Source organism: Phasianus colchicus, chromosome 18 (assembly GCF_987193195.1).
Source record: "Phasianus colchicus chromosome 18, bPhaCol1.hap1.1, whole genome shotgun sequence".
NCBI classification, from domain to species: Eukaryota; Metazoa; Chordata; class Aves; order Galliformes; family Phasianidae; genus Phasianus; species Phasianus colchicus.
The window spans coordinates 2327837-2353317 of record NC_143453.1 but is presented as its reverse complement, the minus strand read 5'-3'; the positions used below and the strand labels follow the sequence as shown (position 1 = coordinate 2353317).

General features: G+C 49.3%; 1 protein-coding gene across 7 annotated transcripts in view; it reads right to left on the bottom strand.

Annotated features, from left to right (window-relative positions):
* Positions 1-1541: 1541 nt before the first annotated feature.
* Positions 1542-25481, bottom strand: part of NF2 (NF2, moesin-ezrin-radixin like (MERLIN) tumor suppressor) — a 41471-nt gene continuing 17531 nt past the window's right edge. The window contains exons 8-17 of one of the 7 annotated variants that reach the window (XM_031592129.2): positions 25213-25347; positions 22930-23004; positions 21392-21505; positions 18882-19004; positions 18280-18497; positions 16849-16954; positions 12191-12318; positions 10296-10455; positions 8488-8532; positions 1544-2842 (exon numbers count right to left, since the gene is read on the bottom strand). In XM_031592129.2, the coding sequence (XP_031447989.1) occupies positions 8497-8532; positions 10296-10455; positions 12191-12318; positions 16849-16954; positions 18280-18497; positions 18882-19004; positions 21392-21505; positions 22930-23004; positions 25213-25347 (1095 nt within the window). In that variant the 3' untranslated portion in view covers positions 1544-2842; positions 8488-8496. Of the gene's footprint in view, positions 2843-8472; positions 8533-10295; positions 10456-12190; positions 12322-16848; positions 16955-18279; positions 18498-18881; positions 19005-21391; positions 21506-22929; positions 23005-25212; positions 25348-25481 lie in introns of all 7 variants that reach the window. The other 6 variants (XM_090152742.1, XM_031592128.2, XM_031592130.2 and 3 more) reach the window with 6 other exon arrangements.

Here is a 25481-nt window from a genome sequence, read left to right as displayed (position 1 = left end):
GAGGTCCCCGTGTCCCCAGATGTCCCCACGTGCACATCCTCCCGAGGGCAAATGCAGTTCCCTTGTGCAAAAGCAATTCCCTTGTGCAAATGCCTGTCACTCGCGCGTGCATCCCCTCAGCTGCAAAAGCATCCCTTGTGCAAACAGCGGGCTGGGGGTGAGGGGGGGGGGGGAAATGTGGCCCAGGTTGCAATGTCAGCACACCGGGGTGCAGGACGCACTGCTCAGGGTGCGTTGTGCTCCCACTGCTGTGTGCACCATGCATAATGCATGATGCATAACGCGTGGCTGCAGGCCCGGGCGCTGCTTCGCCACCGCACAGGACAAGGGCAGAATGACAAGTGGGACCCGCAGGGCAGGCAGCCCGGGGACACCATGGGGACATCGTGGGGACGCCACGACAGCATCCCCCTCCAGCACCCCCAGACCTCCCCACCACGCACTGAAATGGGGTGGGAAACTGCTGCCAAAAGGAAACCTGAAGAAAACGCATTTTTCTCCCCAGATTTGCCCCAAATATCACCAGCTCTGTCCCTGCAGCCCCGAGGACCCACTTCTGCCCACCCTGAGCACTGCTCCCCATGCACGGGGCTCAGCCTGGGTTTGCAGAGCTGGAGGCGATGGGTGGGAGGAGGAGGAGTTGTTACGGGGCCTGGGAAGCGCTGCTTGATAGTTTTTTTCCTTGGGCAAAGTCATCTCAACCCAACCCACATCCTCTCAGAAGCCGTCTAGACTTTGATGAATTTAATTTTGCTAAAAAGGGGGAGAAAAAAAAAAAAGAGAGAGAGAGAGAGAGAGAGAGAAATCGGAATGAAATTTCCTTTGAAAGCACTGGAAGTTCCCACTGCACCAATGCCAGGAGAGCGGTGGCACAGAGCGGCCGTGGGCTGAGTGCATCCAAAGCTGGAGCACAGCACGAGTGTGCAAGCAGGCAGAATGGCAGTGCTGTGAGCACACGGGGCTGCAGGGCTGTGGGAGTGCAATGCTGTGAGTGTGCAAGGCTGCGAGCATGCAGCCCTGGATGGATGCAATGCTGTGTGTGCAAGGCTGCGAGCACGCAATGCTGGATGCACCCAAGGCTGCGCGTGTGCAAGGCTGTGTGCAAAGCTGCAAAAGTGCAACCCTGCGTGTATGCAGTGCTGTGTGTGTGCAAGGTTGCAGGTATGCAATCCTGCATGTATGCAGGGATGCAAGTGTGCAATGCTGTTTGTGCAAGGCTGTGTGCAATGCTGAATGCACGCAATGCTGCATGCGCCCAAGGCTGCAAAAGTGCAATGCTGGATGTGTGCAAGTCCACAGGTGTGCAAGGCTGTAAGTGTGGAACTGCACATGCACACAGGGCTGGAAGCGTGCAGTGCTGTGCGTCCCAACCCCACTTTGGGCCAGGTGTCCCTGTTGAGGCTCTTCCTGTCCTCTGCAGGCAATGAGCGACCGCTGCATTATTTATATGGAGGCTGCGCTGCGCGGGAAATCAGGTCAGCCCCCCCACAGCCCCACGTCCCCCCCTTCTCCCCAGCAGCATCCCTTTGACACACACAAAAGCAGCAATCCCATCTCTCCTGGGCTGCCCTGCTTTAAAAATAATTTTAAAAAGGAACAAATCCAGCCCGCTCCCAACCCACCCCATGGGATGAATGGCTGGGGAGGAGCGTGCGTGGCTGTGACATGTGGAAATCCATCTCTTGGGGCTGGGATAGGGCTGAGTGAGCGGCAGCCTTGAGTTTGGGGGTGGCACAGTGGCAGCCACCATCCCCACGCAGGGACAGCACTGAGACCCCCCCAGAAGTCCCCAGAGGGCTCAATCTGCTGCACGGTGCAGTCTTAGGGAGCGAGGAAGAGATGAGTGAGCAGCAGCTCCCCCTCCTCCCGCTTTGAATTTTTATTAAAACAAACGAGAAACCCGTTATTTCTTAGGAGTACAACAATCCATGGGAATAGAAAAAAGCTGTACCGGGGTCAGGGGAGAACCCATCCAAATTGCAGGCACGCATCGGGCAGGGAGCTGATACACACAGCGTGCTTAAATAAAAGGGAACAGGGCACTGTGGGGTGGAGGCACCGCATGGTCAGCCCCTGCTGCCAGGAACTGGGCGCCCTGGGCCTTTGCAGGGTGATGCTTTGCATGGGGACACAGGGATGGAGGCAGACCCAGAGCCCAGCCGTGGACAGGGGCCTGTGGGGGAGACAACAGGAGTCCCCAGGGGGGTTTGGGTGCTGTCAGCACCTCGGCCTGCTTACCCTAAATAGGGAACTGAAACAGGGCAGTGGTGAGGTGGAGCTGGTAAGGGAGCTCCTGGAAAGGCACAGAGCAGGTGGAGGTTGGACAGACCCACAGCCTCACACTGCCCGTGTTTGGCACAGTCTGTGGGGAAAAAAAAGGCTATAGGTGGTCGGCATGGGCTGTTCTCCTTCCTGCCTGCAGAGGAGGAGGAGGTCTTCCTGCCCCTTTCTCCTCTCCCCAGCACAGCAGTAGCCTCAGCCTTCGTGCTCTCCTCCTCTCCCTGCACGTGCTCCAGGTGCCAGCAGTGCCCCATCCGCTCCTCAGTGCGCTGCGATCCAAACCCCGTCCTCCTCGTGGAGGACAAAGCCTGGGGGGCCGAGACAGAGTAGAGCAGGTAGAAAAATAAGGGCAAAAAAAAAAAAAAAAAAGGACAAGAGAACATGGGGAAAACTCAAACTGGGAGATGCTAAGAGGAGAAGATCCCAGTCCATAGCCCAGGTGGGAGCAGCAGGCATCGGGGCGGTGCGGGGCCGTGGGATGGGAACCCCACTCCTCAGGGCTGGTCACCTCCTAGAGCTCCTCGAAGAAGGCCACGCGGGACTTGGTGCTCTGTAGGGTGAGCTGCAAGAGAGCAGAGGGGACACGGGGTGACTCCCTCCTCCCGCGAGGCCCCTGCCCCTCTGGAAGCAATGGGAAGGGCAGAAGCGGGGATTTCTGGCTGCAGAAGGTGGAGGACAGGTGCAGGAAAGGGTTGCAGGATGTGCAGCTGCTCCTGCTTGTGCCACCATCCCCCAAAAGTCAAAAGGTGCTGAGGGGCAGCGGATGAGGTCAGAAACATCAGCAGAGCTCTTGTGGTGGGGAAGCCACAACAGCCCTGCCTCTGCCCTGCCCCAAACCCACAGAACACATGGGGGCTGTCCCAACGGGAGCTGCCTTCAGTCCCAATGGATGGAGCTGAAGCTGCTCATTCGCTCCCAGGGCTGGCCTCAGAGCTGAGGCTCTGCAGGACCCCAAAATCCACCTCAGCAAAGCTTTCTGCAGCAAGAGAGAGGCAAAACTAAAAATAATACCCCGCGTCAGAGCCACGCTCCCGTTCATTAATGGGCGAAATGAGAGATGGAAGACACGTCCTCAGCGGGGAGGAAGAGAAGTGCAGTATTTCAAGCTAACCACCCCAATCTGCGTCCTGGGAGCAGTGCCACCTTCCCAACAGCTGCTGAATCACCACCAGGGTTGCCAAAGCAGCGCTAATTGCGAAGGCTTCGTTTGGCCAGGCTGAGCGGTGAGCCGTCTGCCGGGAGCGCGTTCTGCCGTTGCAGGGATCCCGGGCTGAGCCTCCAGCCCTGCACAGCACTGCCAAGTGCTTCCCTTTCCCTGCCCGCCCCACGTCCTCTCCTCACTAATTCCTTCACAGCTCTTAATTCTGAATCCCATTCGGAAAAGCTCTATTGCAGAGGGAGTTTCTGCAGGGGCTTAATGCTGGAGCAGGGCTGGCTCGGCTCTGTTGCATCGTCCCGTCTCTTTGGAGCTGCAGCCTGGGCTGGGTTTGAGCTCTTGCAGCAGAAAGTGCTCCGGTGAGAGGCAGTCCTCTTCCCCAGAGCCTGGCTGGGTCACATCCCAGGGAATGCAGTGTAAAACTCAAGTGGCACACAGAGGGTCACACAGCTGCTCCAACCCACGGCAGGGGCTGCGTCCTCCTCACCTTACCCAGCTACATGCTCAGTGCTCCAAAAGGGAACGCTTTCCAAAAGGGATGCTTTCCCCAGGCTCCTAAGAAAGACTCAACCCCCCACAACCTCCCTCTCCCCACAGCCTCACAGGGCTCCCCTCCAGCAGCAGCTCCGTTTGCCCAACAAGGGGGAATAAATGCACACACAGCACGTGGCTGAGGCCGAGTGATTAACAGCCAGTTACATTTTCGTCAGCGCAGAGAAGGGGGAAAAAAAAAAAATTGATTTACAAGCAGTATTATGATAATCTCCTTCCTGCAGGAGGGAGGGGGGTGGGATCCTCACTGCACTGCCAGAACCAGCAAAGAAAATTTAGAGAGGGAGAGGGAGCGCAATTAAGCAGCCAGAGCTCCAATGAATCAGAATAGAGAGAAGGGAACGGTCCCACTCCCCACAGGCCCATGCTGGGGCTGCTCAGAGCTCTGCCTTTACCCAGAGCTGCTAGACTTATTTGATTTAAGAAAATAAACAACAACAGTAACAAAAAAACCCACCAATAAGTCCCTCCTCGGCAAACCCACTTTCCAGCAGCTAACCCAATAAGCGCAGCGCTGCTGCCGGCACACGGAGAAGCCACGAGGGCTGCAGGAGCACCCCCACATGGCCACTGCAACACAGCTTGGGGCCACATCCCAGCCCCTTTCCCCCTGTGCCACCCCTGGGCACGTTCTGCTGCTGCTCAGAAGGAGATGCTCAGTCTCTGCTAAACCCAAGGCGAGTGCTGCAGGCTGTAAATCCTCTTTACTGCCGCCCCCGCTCCCCTCCGTGTCCTCTCCATCCCTCCAGCAGCAGGTCGGACCTTTCCATTCACACATTTCCTTTTTAAAACCCAAACCTTCTCCATTCTCCCCCCCCCCATCTCCTGTTCCCTCCTACTCCCACACCACCATTTATTCCCTCCCAAGCACGGGGCCTGGAGCACAACTTTCCCCCAGCCTCCATCGCTTTGATGAGAGCGCTTAAAAGAGAGGAGATGACACTCCAGTTGAAGGAAACACTTTTCAAAGGCTGCCACAAAAATAGCTGATAGGCCTGACGCTTTCTGCTTTCCTTTTGCTCCTTGTAAACAAGGAAATTAGGCTGCTCTGTCCCATTTTAGCTGCTGGGGAGTTTCACTTCCCGGCTCCGAGGCGCAGAAGCAAACACCTTGTCTGTTTTGGGGCAGAAATAAAATGAACCCAGCAGGGATATGGGCCCACAAAGCAGGGGTGCAGGATGCCTCTCTTGGATTAGAAAGGGGATTTGTGCCTGGAGCTGCTTTGCTCACCAGGTACCACATCCAGGCTCTGCTCCACGCTCCACCCCTGTAGCTCCCAGGGTGACATGGCACTGGTGCTGCTCCTTCTACAGCCACTTGCTGGGTGCATGCCTCTTTCTGCAGCATGCAAACTTTCCTTTCATGGTGGGAAAAAGGATGCAGATGGCAACACCCCCATTCTGCAGCCCAGCAGCATCCAGGCATCTGCAGTGCCCACAGCAATGGATGCACACAGCCCCATGCAGCTCAGACCCATCTGTCCCATCCCAGAGCAGCATTGTTTTTGCTGCAAGGTGAGGCTCTTGAGGCACATCACCACTTTTTTCCCCTGGAATGGCCACAGTCCCCCACTTCCCAGCTGGCTGCTGGAGCACAGCTGCTTTCTGCATTGCCCAGCACATTCCTATGTGCCACCACCTTTGTACCCGTGACACATGGTTGTGCCCACAGCTAGCAGCCCAGTGTCCTCAGCACGCAGCAGAGGACAGGGCAGGGGGCACCCTGAAGGTGAGAGGATGAGAACAAGCCCAGGCAACCCTGCAGGTGCCCATGCCTGAAAGAAACCATGCTGCGTCCATGGGAAAACTGCTGCTCATGGCTCAGTGCAACACAGGGCTCATGGTGACATCAGACCCCAAGCAGCCTATCCACACTCCTGCTGTGCTTCCCATCCCAAGTGCCCCTACAGCAGAAAATCAAGCAGCATTCACCAGATTTCAGGGTGATGCTGCACTGCAAACAGATCAGTGAGAGAAGCAGCTGGCAGCAGCACTATCAGCATTGGCCCACCCCAACACAGCTGTCTGCACTGATTTCCGTGGGTAAGAGCAGCGCTGGGTGAAGGGAGCCAGCTCCAGCCCTGGAGAAACACTGTAGAAAAGCCTAAAGGCAGCCTGGTGGGCAGCGTTCAAAGGAGCAGAGCAGTGCTCAAGGACACAGCAGTTTGGCTGGGAATGGGCACAGAGATTTGCTCCTTGCCCGGATACTTCAAAGGGCTTAAATCACAGTAAATAAGCATGACAGCACAAGAAGAAAAGCAACCGGAATGAAAGACCCGATTGTGCTCATGTTTTAGAGCAGCAGCCTGTCCTGGGAGGTTTCCTACACTGGAGGATGAGAGGAACTGCCTTTTTTTTTTTTTTTTTAATATTCTACTGCAGTCTAAGCAGCAAACCCTCCTGAAGCCAAGCCAGCTGGAGCCAGCAGCACCAGCCCACGGCACTACAGAGAAATCAGTTTCCAGATGAGGTGCTTGTGCTGTGCCCACAGAGCTCGTAAAATAGGATTAGCATGTTAACCACGTAATTAAACATGAAGAACTTCGCAGGCATCTTCAAAGGCAGGCAACAAAACCCGGAGGTCACAATGCAGTGCTCGCTGTGTGCCTGGTTTCAGCATGGGGCTCCTCCCCACACTGCATCCCGCTCAGTTGCTGGTTGACTTTTTCTTAGACTGCTGGTTTCCCTCCCTGTGTCACGGCCACAAGTGGATTTCACCACATTCAAGGTGTCTCAGAGCTCCTCAAAGCAATGGGTAAGGAACAGCGGGTATCAACAGGCAACAAGCAGCCCCATGGGGACCGCTGACATCTCCCTAGTGTGGGCTTTTTTCTCTAAGGAGATGCTGGGCAATGAGAGCAGCCTGGCGTGGGAACACCAGCATGGCTCTGGAGCAACAGTGACTGACACACAGCACTGCCCTGCAGTCCCCAAATGGCACCAACCTGTGCTGATCACTTCTGGTCACGTGCTGGGGAGAAGGCTGCATCTGAAGTGTGTTCCTGCATTTGCTATGGAGCTCCAGATGTGCTGGGAAACTGCTCCCCAGCCAGGCTGCAGGCAGGGCTCTGCTAACCCTCAAACAAACTTTTAACAAGGGTTTTTTCCAACCGAGTTTGCCATCATGTAGTACCTGCATTGCTTCCTCCTTTAGTGCTACAACTCAAAACTTGCTAGGCTGTGGGCACACGCAAGACCAGTCATGGAAAGAGCAGAGCAGCTTCCCCAAACACATCTTCCCTCCGGGCACACGAGCTCCTGGCTCAGCCTGCTGCGCAAGGGTGTTCCTCAGAGCACTGCCAGCTCTGTGAAGGAGACACGCAGCACTGACAGAGCAGAAAGGAGCAGTGTGTAACAGAGGCAGGGGACGAGGCACATGGCAGCGTGGCAGGGTCACCCTTGGGATTCAGCTGGCTCACAACAGCAATTCACTAGCAGCTCCATCAGGCTGATGTGTCACACCACGCCTGTCTCCCTGCTCCTATGCCACACAGGGATAACTCTGCTGGCCTCTAGCAGGAGGCAGCACGGGAGAGCTGGAGGAGACAATTACTCAGTGAACACTAAAATCTCAAAACTATCTCCCCAGAGGCAATGCTAGAAGCGCTATTTGAGTCATTTAAAAAGGGCTGGTGTCCACGAGCACAGCCTGCAGGGAATAACCCTGTTCCCTAGGAAAAGCACAGGAAACCTTTTCTACTCCTAATGGCTGTTATTTCTCAGGACTGGGGAAAGCTGTCAGCAGAGGAGAGCCCAGGACTAAGAAGAGCTGCCCCAAGGTGCCACACTAGCCAGTATCATGTGCTGTCCCCTTGCTGCACACTTCCCAAGCCATACCTGCAGACACTGACTGTCCCCCGCTGCCAGCTTTTCACTGCCCTGATGCTCTCCAGACATACAGGCACAGGCCACACATCCACGTGCTGCCCCACTCCAAGACAGAAGTGCAAACGTTCAGTCTGATATAACAGCTTTGGCAGCAACAGTGAGAAGGAAGCGATGGAGTTTGTTCTGGGCTTTGTTTGTTTTGGTTTTTTAAGCTCATGAATTTCTTTCTGCAGCAAACAAGGGGGCAGATCCCGTTTTACTTCATTAAAGAAATCTTCAAAGGCCACCCTGTACCTCCGATAGATTCCCAGCCACAAGCAGCAGAGCAAAACCAGGCTTGTTTAATTATTTAAGAATCTATGCCTGCACTCCCCCGCTGATGTTGCCAACTCAACTTCTGCCAAGAAAGACGCTTCCCAGCGTGGGGAATCAGGTGTGAAAATGAATGTGGAGAAGCTGCAAATGCTACCGACAGAGCGAGAGCCGGGCAGGGCTTCCCACACAGGGAAGGGCAGGTGCTGGGGACACTGGTGTCACACTGCAAGGAATGCTGTGAGATGGCAGCAATGGGAGCTGGCGAGAGTAGTGGACATCACAGGCAAGCTCATGCACAGGTTAGTGTTGCAGCCAGTGACCCCATCACCACACGCAGAGTACCTTGGAATAACCTACTTTGAAGTCTCAAATGCAGATAGGTCTTCTGCCCTGGGCTTGAGGCTAAACCAGCAAAATAAAATGAACACACACACACACACAAAAAAAATCCTCTGTGATAGGAGCAATGGCAGGTCATTTGTGCAATCTGTACAGCTTGCCCAGAGTGCTGAAGTGCCCAGCAGCTTCCCAGGTCGGGCAGAGGGCTGGTATTACTGATGCATTTCTCAACTACTATCCTCTTGTCCACCTCCCGTGTCCTGAATTTTCCTTTCCATCACAACTGTGAAGACAAAAGCCCTCCTGACCTCCCAAAGGCACGAACAAAAGCAGCCTGTAATTTCATTGATGTGTTTCACTAATAGACTGTTATTTAAAAACCTTTGCTTCTCTGGCTGAGATGCACGAGCCAGGCAGCCCAGGAACCCTCCAAGAGGCAGGGGAGAGGGCTGCAGCTTCAGGAGGCAGCTGACCGCAGCCCCAATTACAGGAATCTGTCAAGGGATCATCTCTAAGTGCCTGCCTAGGCACCTTCTTTAAGTGAGACAAATGGGACCAGCAGCTTTCTATGAACACATCTCAAAAAGCTACAGTCAGAAAAAAAAAATTAGCATCTTCTGTTTACGCTGAGGGCTCTGAGTATGGAGACATACTGTAACAAAGCTTAATGGGAGCAGAAAGCTTTTCAGATTCTACAACGATAAAAAGGGTCTGTGAATATTCTTATGTTCTTCCTTCTGGAAAGACAGAAACCCAAATAGTGTAGAGCTAACACTGGGAAATTTGCAAACAAGATCCACTAGATTCATTTTCCTGACCTGATTTAGTGACCATAAGTTTCCAGCCACGAAAATCACCATGAACTGATATTTTCAAACCCTTTTAGGGTTTGAAAGATTTGTTTTTAAAACCCGTAACTGTTGCCACAACCTGCATGCTTGTGAAGTGTACCATACAGATACAACCTTCCAAAAGCACACCTGCTAGCAAAAAGCCTGGGGAAAGCCTTTGCAGGTGTTTGGAGCTGACCACTACATCCCTCTGCACTGGTTATGGATGCATGCCCTGCCTCTCATTAGAATGAACCCAGCTGGGAGAACAGCAGAGTTACTAAGCTAAAGACAAAGGACCAGGTGTAAAAATAAAGAATGTCTTTTGCTGTGACCTTTCACGTGTGACTCCTGCACTAGCAGACCCAAGCATCCCAGCTCAGTATTAATCTCCAAAGCATTTCTACAGGCAAGTGGTTCCAGGGTCCAGCGCACAGGGAGCAGACACCCACACAAACCTTACTAGCAGAAGATTTTGCTGTTAGTATTTGAAGCTGCACTACAGGTTACTTGAGAACAGACTAAAAGTGAGGGTGAGGCTTTTGGCTTTTTCTGCTGAGAGCTCACAAATCAGGAGTATTTCTCCCCTTATTATTCCCCAGCCGAGCTCAAAACCGCTTCTTCGTATTGCCCTTGGGGAATAGCTGCATAAGCAAGTAGGGCTTTTCCTTTTCCTGAGGTTACTAGGGTAGCAGAACCCTTCAAACAGCATCCTGCTATAGCTTTGTTAAGGTTCAGCCAGACAGGCAAAGCTCGAGATCTTTGCATCCCTTCACAGAGCACTGAAGGGACAAGGCTTGGTTGCAGTAAACATCAAACCATGGCCACCAGAAGCTGAAACTCCCTGCGCCCTAGTTCAAAGCTAAGCAGCCAGGGAAGAAAGCCTAGATCAAACAATTTTATTATAACAACTTGTGCAAAATATAGGAAGGGCTATTTTGTTGTTGTTTTAAAAGGATTTTGTCAGGCAAGATACAAACTGGAGCCCTCTGATACCTTTTTAATAGTGTTGTGCTTGCTGTTGCCTCGGCTGGCATTCTCGTTGTGCAATATATCCAGAGCTGTCTCTCTCTCCTTCAGCTTCAGCGCCTCGATTTCAGTCTTCAGCTCATTCAGCTGCTCCTGCAGGTGCTTGCTTTTCTCCATATACTCTACCCTAGCACACACAAACAGTGCTGGGTTAGTAGTGACCTGGTACACATGGTTATTTTGTGGCAGCCAATAACAGAGTCGTAATAAAAAGAAAACAAACAAAAACATTTATCTTCATCATTTAAAGTGTATAGAACTGACATCATCAATTTACTACTTTCAGCTATTTGTTGTCAAAAAGAGAACCCAGACACCTGACCTAGGAGCTCTAAGTCATGTTGCTATAAGGAAAAAAAACAACAAAGCCAAGCTAGGGCAGCTAGATGATTTTGTAAGTCTCCCCATTTTTGAGTGACAGATAAACATGATGCAATTTCAGTCCTGAATACTGTTTCAAGCAGCATTGCTCTACTCCTCTGCAACCTCTCCCCAGCTCACAGACTTCCAAGGGCACAAATTCTTGTGGGCCATTTTCAAGGAAGAACCCTGATGTACCAAACTCTCATGTTTCAGAGGGATTTAATTTAAGAGGTATGACAGCAAGCACTGCACCCAAAATAACAGGTAGCATCCCTGAGAAGGAGAAAGGTCTCCCAAAGATAGAAAGGAAAAAATACCAACAACAAAAAAACTAGCCACTCTCAGAACTCAGCCTTAAATGCCTTCTACAAAGGAGCATCTGCTAGAGACGAGTCACACCATGGCAGCTTGTACTTGTGATTAAATACTGCGACTGGGGTCAAAGTACCAGCAGACTAACAAGAACCCTTTCAGAGTGCCAAAATTTGTAGCAAGGTTTAGCTCAGCACCCGAGGAATGAGAGCACGTCCAGAGAAGTCAGCGACAGCCTGTTATTGCTTTTATCATTTAGCAGAGCCAAGATCCTCCTGCTTAGAAGAGTGGGCTGACCTAGTTAGGGTACAGAACCAGGAATTACTGTGGTATTTTCAGATTTCATCCCTTTTTTCCTTCTGGCTTGAGGAAAAATTCTTAACCTCTGCCTCTGGAGTAGTGGTCTGTAATTTAACAAGCAGAAGAGGGTACGGAGCAGAGGCAGAATCAAGCACCCAGCGGGATCCGGGGTGCCTCACTGCAGCCCCAGGAAGTTACAACTGCAGCATTATGGCAGAGCCCTTCCAGCTTTGATCTGCTATCCAGTCAATGAACAAAGCATATTATTACTACTGAGATTAAAATCTGATCTGCTTTGATTTCTGCTAAATTTGTAATTTCGAAGGCTGCATTTAAACCCTCAGGAAAACACGAGATCAAAGCTCATAATCACATCCAAACTTGCTTGCGCATACTTTTTATATATAAACATGCCACAGATTCAAAGAAAAAGGGGTTAAAGCCCTTACGCAGGACTGCAGCCCTCATTCCAGCCATCCTGACATGCTCTGAACATACAGCAAACACACAAGCCTGCAATAGTCCACCATGCCAGCAGTCAGACTGCTGTTAACTCCTACCAACATAATGAAAAGCCTACAAAAGAGCTAGGTTCACCATACAGATGGGAACTGTCTGCTTGCATTGCTCAGCATGCTTAAATTTGCCTTTCACCAAGTAGCAGAGATAAAGCTGTGACACCAGGTCCTCATCCAGAGGAATGGCCATCCAGCAGCTTCATCATGCTCTGACCTGTTAGCAATGACCTGGTAAATGAAGCCCCACAAGCTTTCTCCCCCCTCCACCTCACACCAGGGCTCATCTGAACGTAAAAGTCATGCTCTCCTTCCTGCAAACAGGGCACAGCCACAGCCAAACCCAGCTCTGGCTGGCAGCACGCCACCTACTTCTCTTTCTCGATCTCCATGGACAGCCTCTTCATGTCTGTATCCTTGAAGTCAAAGGACAGGCTCTCACTGATGAGGTTGAAGCTCGGCAGGTCGGTTGGCAGTGCTGTCGTGCTGGAGTTCATGGACTGCTGAAGAGAGAGAGGACAAATTAATCACTTTGGCCACACAGATGCTCCTACAACAACTATTTTGTAACGTAGAGGTAAAACCTGAGCAAAGCCTAAGCACACAGTACAAGGTACCACTTCAGTAAGTGTAGTAAATTAAGTGCTTTAATAAAGTCTTGACTGCCCACGCAGGTTTTGTCACTGCATCACTGAAGCTGCCTGCTGGGAGATTCCAACAGCTGTTTAACCTTAGATTTAGTTTTAAAAGCACAGGCTATGAGCAGGGGCAACATGAGACCCTGTGTGACCAGAGTCCTGTGCTCCAGCACTCCTCAAAGCATGGTCAAACACCACGGTAATTCCAAAGGTTAACTAAGGGTGTCATTTCAGAAAGGTCCATGAAGATGCACTCATAACTTTTATTTTGATCTTTGCAGTAACTAATAGTTCCAAGCATTTAGGAATGGCGGCCATCTCTCAGCTAAAAAAATCTGTCACACCTGTAATAAATGAGCTTGTTATCAGTACAGGATGAGCATCCTGACTCAAATCATCACTCCACTCTTGCAGTCTGTTAGATGAGGTTGCAAGCAGCAGCGCACATCAAGGGTGGTAGAGCAGCTTCAGACAGCAGACTGCACACATGGATCTGAGTCACAGCTGCTGCCAGCATGCTGGCCCTTGGTTTAGACTAAAGGAAAACAGCCCAGTACCCAAAAGTCATCCAGCTCCCTGCTAGGGGTCCGTCCCTCTTCAAGGAATTCCTATAACAAACCTGCCTGAATCAGGTTGCTGTTGTGGGATGGCAGGAGATGGCACTGCAGAGACAGGCTGGTCTGGCAGCAGTAGGGCAGAGGGTACCTGCCCCCAGGAGCTCAAGCTGTAGCTGGTAATTTCTTTCCCTTGTTTCATCTATTTAGGACTGTTTGCAGCCAGCTCCACTTCAGCAAGAACCACCAGTGTTATAGCTGGTGACAGATTTATGCCATGCAATAACCTCCCTCTTCAGTCTCCACCAGCCTGGAATTCACAAAGAGCTGAGGCTCATCTCCACTCCTGGACAAACCTGAGAGGGACAATTTCACCTGCTCCATGCAGAAATGCAAACATCTTGTACAAACACAAACAAGAAGGTGACCACAATTGCACTGCCTGGCCTGGAATGCTGCAGATAAGTCACACTTAATGCTGCGAGGAAAACATCGTTCCTTACTCCCAGTTTCAGGTTCTGCTAACACAGAACATGATAACATTAATTCTGCAGCACGTGCCATACGGGATAGCTGAGTACCTGAATTCCTCTCTCTAAGGAGAGGGGACAGACCAGTGAAGACATCTGCCTGATTTAAATACTTGCATCACATTGACATTCAAGACCCTTCGCTACAAGGCACACAGGTTTACAAAGCTGCTCCCATGTGAGGCTTTACAGATGTGCAGGGGAACCAGGGCCATCCAAACTATCCTGCTGGCCTTAAAACAACCTTTAACATTTATAGCACACGCTCGTTCTGTTTAAACAATAAAAAAATGCTACAACCCCAAACAACAGCAATAAGAGTTGAGCACAAATTGCATTCAGTTGCTGCAGTCATCAAGTCCTGATGCCCATTTCTCAGGGTTACTACTGCTACTTCCTCCCTTCTCCTCAGCACAGCTCTTTCATGAAGCAACAGAAAACTGATGGAGAAGTAAGAGAGCAGCAGCAGCGAGGAAGCGTAAGGAAGGAACAAAGAAAGAACATGCTGAGTGCTTTCAAAGGCATGTGCTCAGCATCTGGAGCAAAGCACTTCCCTGCCAGTTGTGATCATATTGGGCAAGTCTTGCACGAGTCACAGGTATTTTTAATCGAGAGGACATGAGATGTCACTGGGGCATTGGATGACAAAGGGGACACAGAGCTTCTGCCTTATGCATTTCCTCACCTGGAACAAAATGCATAACCCTGTTATTACATTAAAGCAATTTCCTGCAGTTAATAGAGGCAAGCACCACGCTGACAGCAGTCATCCCTCTGGGGAACAGAGCAAATGAGATGGACGATATGAGGGAAGCACAGAGCAAGCCATGTCATAAGGCTTTCCCCACAGGGAGAGCTCCTCCTGCTGCTGCCACTGCCTTCACTTTGCTACTTGAAGACTTGGGCAGGCCCAGGACAGGCACTTCATACTCCAAAGAATCACAGAAGAGATGACTGCCTTTAGTCTTGCTGTGAGTGGAACCTGAATGGCAATGAAGGAGGCAGGAGGTGCTGCCAAGTCAGTAAAGAATGAATTGTTCTCCCAGCCCTGCCGGCCTGAGACTCAGGTTTGCTTTTTCTTTCTCATGCATCATCCACCACCACCATCACAAAAGCAGTTTTGGCTTCAAGGTCTAAAAAGACACCTGAACAAGCTTTAAGAAGCCAGTACAAGGGACTGGAAAATTACCAAAGAAAAATTTTAACTGCTTCTTGTCATTTCTGTACCACATCCATCCTCTCCTCCCTTCCTCTTTTGCTTGTTTCCCAGGAGGGAAGTTCTGGCTTGCTCTCCATGCCAGGGGACTACAGCACAAACTCTGGGAGAAAGGAAAATAACAAGCTCAGCACTACACCCTCATTAAGGAAGAGAAGAGCTGGAATCTGGTACCGTTTGGCAGAGCTGCCATTCACCTGAGGGACCCCAGCCTCCCAGCAGCAGCTTTCAAAACCCTTCATCCCTCAGGCCACTCTGGGCTTATTCCCTCCCTCCTACTGCGCTTGCCCAGCACGGTCCCTTCAGCCAAATCCTGTGCAGGAGCAGCACTTCAGCACATCTTGCTCATCCGTCCCAAAGCACTCACGTGGCAGAGTGAGGAGAGATGCTACAAAGAAGGAGAGACGTGAGACAGGTGTAACGAGGGATGGAGATTGGGTGCTTCACACACAAGGGCTCAGCAAGGTACTGTCACGTGGATATGGGTCTAACAGTCACAAGGCAGCCAGCTGGCTTTAGAAAAGCAACAGACATGTCTGTGTGCTGCAGTGCTGCTCCCACGGTTTGGAGGGGGCAATAGCTGTGAGAGGGGACTCTGTCATCTAAATGGGGAGAGAAAAAGGCAAACCACTGCTCTTTGAGGAAAGGAGAGGATACAGCACTGTGTGTCTGGAGGCAGCAGCTCTGCACAGATTGCCTCCAGGACAGATGCAGCTGGAGGGGTGGAGCTGAGCTCCATGCAGTCCTGCACTACCTCCTGTAATTAGGCTTTAACTCTACAGGCAGGAATACAGCCACGCTGCTGATCGCTGGTGTGGGCAGCACAGGGATTTATGCACAAGAGCTCACTAGCTGTGGTTCTGCTCATTCGACTAAGGATGAGCACGGCCACGTGAGGGAACCTGGATGGGAGTGCTCTGCCCAGACATCAGTGCTGGGCTGATGTGGCCATTCAGTACGTTTTCAACAAGTATGCTTCACCCTGTGAGTAAATTAAACTCAGAATTCAAGAACTGGTGGATCCCAGAAACCTGCAGCAACATAAGGAGCTCTCCAAAGATAAGGTTTATAAAGCATCAAGCCTTACAGCACTTGACTGAAGGCCCTGAGGCTAAAAACACCCGACTATTTTCCATCGCTGCTGTTTCTTAAATGCTTCTGAATGTTTTTGCAGGGATCTTCAGAGAATCGGGATGAAAAGCTTCTTCATCACTAGCCCTCTTCAATCTGCCTCTCAAAAGTTTTGAGGGGAGAGGGGGAAGGAGCTCACACATATGAATAAAATTCAGTACTAGACAGGTCAGTAACTCCCACATATGTCTGTTGAGTTTATTCCTGAAGATGTCAAGTTCTTCCCCCTCCACCTCTCTGGACAAAAGAAGAGGCAGTCGTGGCAGGTGCAAGCTGCAGGGAAGGAGCACCCGATGGCTTCTGCAGGTCCTGCAGCACAATTAGGGAAGCTGAGGAAAGAAACTGCCAGACAGAACGGGAGCACTGGTCTTTTAGTCTGGTGTTTCAGTCTCTGGCAGCAATCAGGACCAGATGCTTCAGAGGAAGGTGTGAAATCCTCTTAATGGGCAATTACAGAATACTCCCCCTTCAATGAAGTGCGTTTTTTACCACATAGATGCACAGCAACCAGTTTATGCCAAAGAATGAATTCACAGATTTGGAACAATGTTTATCCTTCCTAATAAGTATCAGACCATCCTCAGTTCTGTATTTAACCCTATTTTAAAAGCTCTTATTGAGCTGGTCCTCTCCACATGCAAAGCACGGCTCTAACACATTTTTTAGATTAGTTCACAGTTTGCTGCCTTTCATTCCACCAGCAGCTCCCTGGCCTTTCTTTGTAGAATAAAGCAGGATAGATAGGGGGAAAAAAAAAAGAAGAGCAAAGTGTTCTGGTGGACAAGTTACTTAGATGAAAAGGGCAAGTGTTCCTAAGTATTACAGAACAGCTGCTACGCAATACAGTGAGATGGTTCATACCCCTCTACTGATTGGATGGAGACACAAGACTGCTCCAGGCTACAGAGGATGCCACAGTTACTGTCTGGAAACCAGCACTGACAATACAGATCATTCTTACCGTGTAGGATGACTTGCTAGTGATTTCCAAAAGCTTCTGCTTTGCTCTCCGCTCAGACTCTCGAGCCTCCTGAAGGTCTTGCTTTAGCTGATCAGCCTCCTTTGCCCTACCAAGGAAGAACAGCAAATAGCAATGTTAAATCCAAGCCTGGAGGCTGATAAACAGGATTATAGCATAGGTGTAAAACAGGTAGACAGCTGTCCCTTAAAAAGGCCTAAACTAAGAAATCATTTGGGTAAGGGAAACACTGGCACCTCTGACATGTGGGACACTAATTAGCACAAAAATCCATGCCATAGAAGGACAGCTCTGGCATGAGCTCTGCGTGAGCAGCAGTAAGCAAAGCCAAGGGCTGGAGCAGCACATGAGAATGCCAGAAGAGGAAAAAACACCTTCAACATGTAAGCTCAGGCTTACAGCAGGAAAGGCAGTTTTTTGACTGGCAAGCCTCTACTAACAATTATTTACTACATTCAAAAAGGAAGAAGCACCCAAGATCACACCACCTGCAGGGCCCAACTTTTCTAAAACAAGTATCCAGACTTGAGCATTAAGAGCTCCCAAGGAACCCCCACTGGGTGGAAGCCAAAGGTGGTAAGGAAGCTTTCTCTGCTGAATAGAAATTTGAGTGAAGATTTCACAAGTTAAAGATCAAGGCAAAAAGAGATAGACAAGGGCAGCATTTGTCCACTCAGGCCGAAACCAAGAAAGCTCACATGGAAAGAAGTAATCAGTTTGAAGGAAACAAGAATGATTTTTTTCTTGCTCACTATCAAATGTGTTGTGAGAGCTGAGTTCTGGTATCAATAGGACAGCAATATCAGTTCTATCAAGAGACAAAAACTTGAAGAGTTCAGGAGACCTCAGAGCTAATCTGAAACGCAAACTTTACAACTGATAAGGAGAACTAAACAGGAGAGAAGAAAAAAAAAGGGACAAATAGAATAAAGCAAAATAAGAAGAAAAAAAGAAAACAAAACCAGCTGTTATTAACATTGTGAAACACTCCTGAGAATGCAGTGGGTGTGTGCAGAAATCACCCAAAAGTTGAGGTGCCTTCAGCTGTTGCTGTCAGGGTGTGAAAGGCAGAGCACCAGGGCCCTCTAGGTGATGTCCCTGTTCTTTTCACCACAGAATCACCCTTCCAAAGAAGGCTTCAGAGAAAGAATGTCAGCTCTACTCCAGAGATTAGAACAAGAGGTAGAACCACCATTCTACCTGTACCATTTCCTATGCAGGGAAAGCCTAGCTGTGGCAAACAGCAAAACAGAGAAACCAGCTGAGTCTGGGGGTCAGTTGCTGTTGTGCATGCAGGGGAGGCCAACGACTCACTGCAAACTCTGGACTATCTCGAGGTGAGCCACAGTTTTGCTAAGTCAGAAGGGGGCTGGAAAGCAAAGCATAGACAGCTGCAAGGTTGTACCCTCTGACCTCCTCTCTGACTCCTCCGCCATTTTCAGTGCCAACATCTCTGCTTCTAGCACCTTCTGTTCCATCAGTCGCTTCTCCTCCTCCGTCCGGATGGCCGTGGCTTTGATTCGCTGCATCTCTTGCTCAGCCTCTGCTGCTTTCTGAGCCAGGAGCTTGGCCTCCTCCTCCGTGATCTGAGCCTTCTCAGCCAGCAAATCAGCTGTCTCTTCAGACCTCATCTGAGAATAAACACATGTTAAGCCAGCAAGCACACAATGTCTCCTCAAATGTGCTCTCAAGGATGGAGCAGGGCCGCAAACTGAGTGTTCCACATGACACCATGGCTCACTGAGTCCCCTCCCTCTCTTCCATGAAAGCCTGTAGCCTCCTGCAGCCAAAACCTGGATGCAGCCAGGCTCTGTCCCAAATAATTCTCCTTTGTGCTCCTGCCTCAGCAGACCGTCTGGATGCAATAAGCTCCATCCAGCCTCCTGATCACCATCCACCAGCAGCAGTTTGAGAACAGCCATAGAACTGTCACAACTTTAGCACAAATGCTTTAGCAGTGGAAAGAGTCAGGGAACAGCTGCAGTGCCTCAAGAAACAGCTGCCCAGAGACTTACCAGGGCCTCGTTGGCCATTGTTGCTTCTTCTTTTAATTGCATCAGCCTTCTCTCCAGCTCATCCCTTGTCCTTTCAGCCTCTTCTCTCATTTGCTTCTCTCGGGCCAGGCGCTGTCGTTCCATCTGAGAAAGAGACAGGGGAAAGCAAGGAGAAATAACACAAATTAGAAATACTTTTCTCAGGGCTACAGAGAATTGTTACTTGAGGGCTTGAACACAAGACTGCACTGCCTCCGTCTCTGCTCGTCAACGAGGGGGGACTTCACTAAATAGGGATGATGTGAATGTACTCTGTTCACACCATACTGAGCATCCCACTCCTTCTCTCCCTGTTCCTGCACCATTCCTGAGGCAATCCCCTCTTCTCTGGGCAGGCTGCTGCCCCACAGACTGCTGCAAATGGTTACATCTGCAGACAGCATCCTGCTGCACAGACTCACAAGGGCAGGCTCCAGCAAGTAGGGACCCCAGAGCTCTTCCTAAAGTTACCTATGGCAAGCTGAACAGCCAGACAGACTGGGGTTAAGGACAGTCTGAGGGCAGCTTCAGAACATCAAATACTGACACAAAGTCAGGAAGGAATTTGAGGGATGTGGCTGTTACTTTCAATCAGACACAAACACAAATCTACCCCAGCACAATAGACACTTCACTTACAGATGGGGAGGCCACACCACATCAATCAGTTCCTAGGCACAACAAACCATCTCTCTCCAGCTATAAGAGATTTGCAAGAAACAACAATGCTTTCCCAGGTGGGGAAAAACCAAGCTATGTGGGACAACCCCCCAGAATCCTCTCACCTCTTCCCACCTCTTGTACACCATACACTATCTCTCTGCTAACCAACACAGAAAGGTTGCCATTGAGCTAATTAACAACCAAGCTAAACCACTCCAGCACCAGGGAGATTGGTATATTATAAATATCCATGCTACACCCAGGGCTCAGCACTGCATAGGCCACCTGCCAGGTTTAATAACGGAAATAAGTGTGACAAGACACATTTCTCAGCTCCTTAGACACCAACAGTGTTCTGAAAGTGGGATACTCATGGCTCTAATGGCTCGGCTTCTTTCTATTAAAGCTTCTCTTCATCAATTATCATTATGGTCTGCATCCCACTCAGGCCTTCCATTAACAAGAAGTCCTGATGTAAAGGGATTGTTTGGAATCAGTTAACAACTGTAGAACCTGAAGGGAGGACAATGTACAAGACAGCACAGTGGCTTGCTTGGGAGAGCAGCCACCCAAGCAGAAGCCTGAACCCTTCTGTAAAGCACAAGTGCTCTGAATTTGGGAGCTCCTGGGAAGCAACAGGCTCTTGCCTGCTCTCAGCATCTATGCATCGCTCCATCACCTCTTCTAGCAGCCCAACACAAGATCTCACCTCCAGCTTGTGTTACTCAAACACTTCAAAAAAACTCACAAAATTGCAAGATCTGCCCCTGAAGACACCAGCACTTGGACACCATGCTGCTCCTTCCTGAAGGACCTTCTGCACCACTAATGGCAACTCCTTTCCAACCAGAGGAATCTCTGCAGGAAGCAAAAAGCCCCATTCCCCTAGGAGCTGGCCCACTTGCCCTTGCAGTGTGACTCATGTCCTGTCTTCTCCTTCCAATTCAGAAGCTGCAGGAAGGAGAGCTGTGTCAGGTGGTGCCTGCAAGACAATTCACACTGACCCAGGCCAATCCTGGCTCCAGCACTGAGTCCAACGCTCTGCAAACACGTTCAAAACCAAACGAAGTGCATCAAATTTGAAGTCCCTTGACAGTAAGACTCTCCTGGTGCAACTAAGTGCTTCGGTTTCTTCTGCTGCTATCTAGTGGCTTTGGTACGAAAGGGACATATTTATATTCTAAGCAGCAGTATTCAGATTAGCTGTGTGGGTTTCAGTGAGTAGAAAAGGTCTACGAGCAGAAAACAATGATTCATACAATCCAATTTGCTGATATATACTCATTGGCTACACACTGCTGCCTCCAAAGAGCCGTTTTTTGCCGCCTGGGCTGACCTGCAGCAGATAAAGGAGGCCAGCACTGAATTAGCATGCAGGCTGCACCCCCCGAAATGTCAGCGTGCATTCCATCACCATGTAATTAGAAAATGAGACTAAGAACCCCAACAAAGCACAGCTCCCCCTCACAGCCCCTGCTTTAATTACAACCAGCCACCCCAACACGCTACATCTTTTTAGCTGCAGAGCTCAGGAAAAAAGTGAGGCAGGGAAAGGTGCACCCACACTTCTGGGACACCCAGATTTGCTCATCCTTCTCATCCTCCCAGTTCTGCTCCTGAGTGTGGGGGCTGGACTTGGGCTGTCACCAAGCTACAGAGCCAAGTGGAGAATGGCACTGCAGGAGCAGGCTGCTATAAAGAGACGTTCAGTCGGACCTTCCCTCAAAGCTGCTCCATGTGCTTGATGTCAATCTGGAGACTGTTCCTCCCCAAGCTCATCTGCATTCCCAATTCTGGCTCACCGCCTGTTTACTGGAGATGTCTCTCACCTGCTTCCTGGCTTTCTCCTCCCTGGCCTGTGCTTTCATCTGCTGCACCTCCAATGAATCGGCCTTTCTCCTCCTCATGAAAAGATCGTGGTTTCCAATACACAGCTGAAGAATCTATTCCAGTCAAAGGTGAAGAGAGGAGAGAAAAGGCTGTATGCGTGATGACGACAACATGGTTTTTACTCCTGACACACAGAACTAGGTTTGGTGCTTGTAAGCACTTTCCTCCACCAAACCCAAGCTCTATGAGCTCTCGTACCCCAACGTGAAGGGCAGGGAGCCATCAGCTCTTTGCAGAAACCAATTTTCTGTGCAGCCAACATAGCACAGATCTGGCAAGTATTATACCAACCCTGAGGAGGCATTAGGCCAAATAGTAAAACAGCCTTCTACAGCTTCAGCCAGCTCCCCTGCTCTCACTACCCCCCTTTCTTTAGGTTCAAGATTAACTTCCACTTTCTCCCAACATGAAGCTTAAAAGCACTGAGATGGAAAAAAAAGAAGGAATAACATTTTCCACCTTGGGCAAGGCTACACACAGAGGGCTTATCAAAAGTGACCTTATACACCTTCAGATAGCTTTGAGCATCTATGTTATTTCTTCTGATACTTAAGGAGAAGGACAAGGGAAGTGGTCATACTAGGGAGAGACAGCAAAGTAAAGGGGGTGGTACACAGTGGACAGAAAGCCCAGTTATTTTTCAGCAATGAAAGAGTTTCTAAGCTCTGATTCTTTTAGAAAAGAATGGATTCACATGCCTGTATTTCATTTCACAGATTATGAGCGAATCTTCTGCAATCAGCACTATGAACCTGATGAGAAAAGTGAATGAGGCCTTTGTGAGAAAGCCCCACTTCCCTATGTACACAAGTACAGCAGGCATGCAGGACAGCCTACAGCCAGGATAACAAAGTCCCCCTCCCTTTCTGCCTTCTGAAGATCCATTGTGCAACTTAACAACAGTGCACAGGTACTTCAGCACTTGGATCAAAGCCCCAAAGCCAACTGGACACCTAATCCAGAATACTAGCTAAAGCTGATCTCCAACACAGACAGCTAAACACAGTTCTTGCTGTTTCTGTGCAAGCAGAGCATCCTGAGCAGGGTTCAGCCTTGAAAAAGCCAGGGCTGCAACACTGACAATGGTGCTTCTCAAAAGTGGGAGGCCTAAAGCCGTGGGGTGGAACAGAGAAGAGCAAGAGAAGAAAAGGAATCTGGAACAAAAAAAAGGGTTAGGAGAAAGTTTTACTTACAATGTACTTCTGCCATGCAGGTCAGATGCAACCTGAGAGCTCAGAAAGGGAGCACAAAAACAGAGGAGAGGGGAAGAGGTTCTGTGAACGAGCATGGCTTCATCTTCCCTTTTCTCTTCTAGAGGCTATGACAGAATAACAACTGTGGTACCAAGTCACGTCTACAGTCCATCCAGTCCAAGCCTATGACTGCTTGAAGGAAAAGCCCCAAAAGAGCACTGTCTTGTACTGCCTGCAGAAACTACTGCTAGAGTAATTTTCACTGCCTGTGCCTGTAGACTTACCAGCTTATTCACACGCAGCTTTGATGAATTGAATTTGAACACATCGATCTTTTTGTCCAATGGCTTAATTGTAAACTGAAAAGGAAAAAATAGAGAAGGACAAAATTATCAGCGAGCTCTGCACTTAATAATAACACAGCTATAAAAGTCTTACCAAAAGCTTTAGCTCAGAGGAGGTCAGCAGTGTCAGACAAACAAGGCTGAGAGCTGTCCCCATGGCTCTTAGCCAAGAAGGGAACTAGAGTCAAAAGCAACCAAGGAGACAACTGCTCCTGGCCAGAAAAAGAAGAGTGCCACATAGAACCTACAAGCATAATGCCCATCTCCTGGCTGCAATGCCCAGCAGTGGGCAGCCTCTGCAGAGCACCTTGCATAGGGCAGAGACAGATCCACAGCCTCCCAAACAGACAGGAAACTTCTCCCCTGAATGCTGTAGAGAACTGAAGAGGGCCAGCAGAAAATCTTGACACCTCTGAATAGAGGAAGAACCAGCTCAGCCACGTGAAGGAGAGCTGAAATAGAAATATGGAAACACAAGCAGCTATTCCTCTTATTAACATCTCCCCTTGCAAGGGCTCCTCATAAGAATTTTTCAGTGCATTTTGTTCTCCAAAACTCAGTGATGTCACGAGACTGCTCAGCAACCCAAAAGATTATTCCCTTGCACCAACATGCTTTGATACTTCGTGCCAGCTGATCAGCTCTAAGCTCATCCTAAGTTTACCCTCCTCAAAGCACCTTCCCACAAGGATTCTCTCAAGGGATACATGTGGCATCACCAGAGTTGAAAGTTTCAGTAATGCAGCCCTTGGACAGAGAGAAGATTCTGAACCAACAAAAGGATGCTTGAAGAGACAGAGTGCTCTGCTATACTGCATTTTTTAGAAGGTATGTATGTATTCCATCACTCCTCCATATATTACAAAAATAACTGGCTGAAGAGATAGTGCTGTAGCAGGCAGCCTGTGTCCATTAAACCAGCTCTATTTATCAACACATTGTACTGCTTGAAAGGGGCTCAGCAGAACTCACCCTGGCAGTGTTTTGTTTTGTCAGTTTAAGAGCCCATCTTTTAAGACTTTCACACAGGCAGACGTGCGTGAATGTCCCTGGGCTTCAGCTCCACCAGAATCCACGTCAGTCATTGAAGGCAACAGCAGAAATATGCCAGAGGAGGAATTTCAGTTCCACATAAACAGTCAATCTTTGTTACAATAGATTAAATACCTCTGCTGTGTCAGTGTAGCTGTCATACCCAGCTATTAAGCCTGTTTACTATCACGTCAGTTCTACTTGTGGTCATCTTATTACCCAGATTATTGCCCTGATAGAAAGTGACAGGGTTTTTCACCCCAAGAGAAAGATCTGTTACAGACTTGTGTCGAGGCCTAGTAACAGGGCCTTCAATCCCCATATCTCTGAGGCAGTGCATGATCTGACAGCTTCCACTGATCTGTCACGGGTAGAAAAGTCTTTGAAAGTCATTAAGTGCTGAGCTGCTTCGCAGAGTTATGGAGCTCTCTATTTTTGAGCAGAAAAAACAAGTGACCAGAATTCCAACATGGCCTTTTCCTACAAAACTTCATAAGACATGCAATAAATGCAGCTGATGAGAAGCCTTTAACTTTTACCCTGATCAATATCACGTTTAAATTGGAAAACACTTTAATTAACAAGTTAATTTTCTTCCTTACCACGAAGGCAGTTGCTTTTCTTTGAGCAGTTCTCACAGACTAAAAGAACTGAGCAGATCGGTTTCTCCTCTACAGACAATTTTATTGCTGTTCTCAAATGGGTTTGGCAGCCAACAATTCTAAAGATTTGTATTTACGCTCTGGATTTAATAAATATTTCTCTTACGGTGAGTTTAAATTTTTCAGCCTCCTAAAAAGATTCCAGCTGTTATGCCAAGCCCAGCAGCCTGAGAATTCAAGATGATGTAATAGCATGTCAAGATGCAAGAGTTTTTCTCACCAGGAACACCTCTCATCACATCTCATAATTCAAGAGCACGTATACAGCAAAAAACTCCCATCTTCAATGTTAGGGCTAAGCACATCAGTAGTGATTTTGTTTGTGAAAAAAATATCTAGTGGGTTTGAAGGTACTCTAAAATCAAACCAGTTGACTTTCTGTTTGTCCACTCCTGGAAAGTCTCAGCTGCCTTCAACTATGCTGGTCATAGCAAGCACAGCAGACAGAAGAGCAAAGACAAGCCATATTAAATTGTAATTGTGCTCTTACTGGCACTGCTCTCAGAAGAGAGGGGAGATGGATCCATACCTCTTTATCACTGTAGGAGATATTCCGGATCTCATTCCACGGAAAGGAGATTTTAGGGGTCAACCTGTTGTCTGGGTCATAAATGTGAAGACCCAAAGCATCGACTCCAAGGAGCAGTTCAGTACCCTTTTTATTCTAAGGGAGGAAAGAAAAGAGCAGAAAATCCTTTTATTCAACTCAAGGACAATCTAACACAAACCAAGTCTTTGTCAGCTTTGTGAACCAGCCCTGAGCAGTGACCCACCAGCACTATATATTAAAAGGGCTCC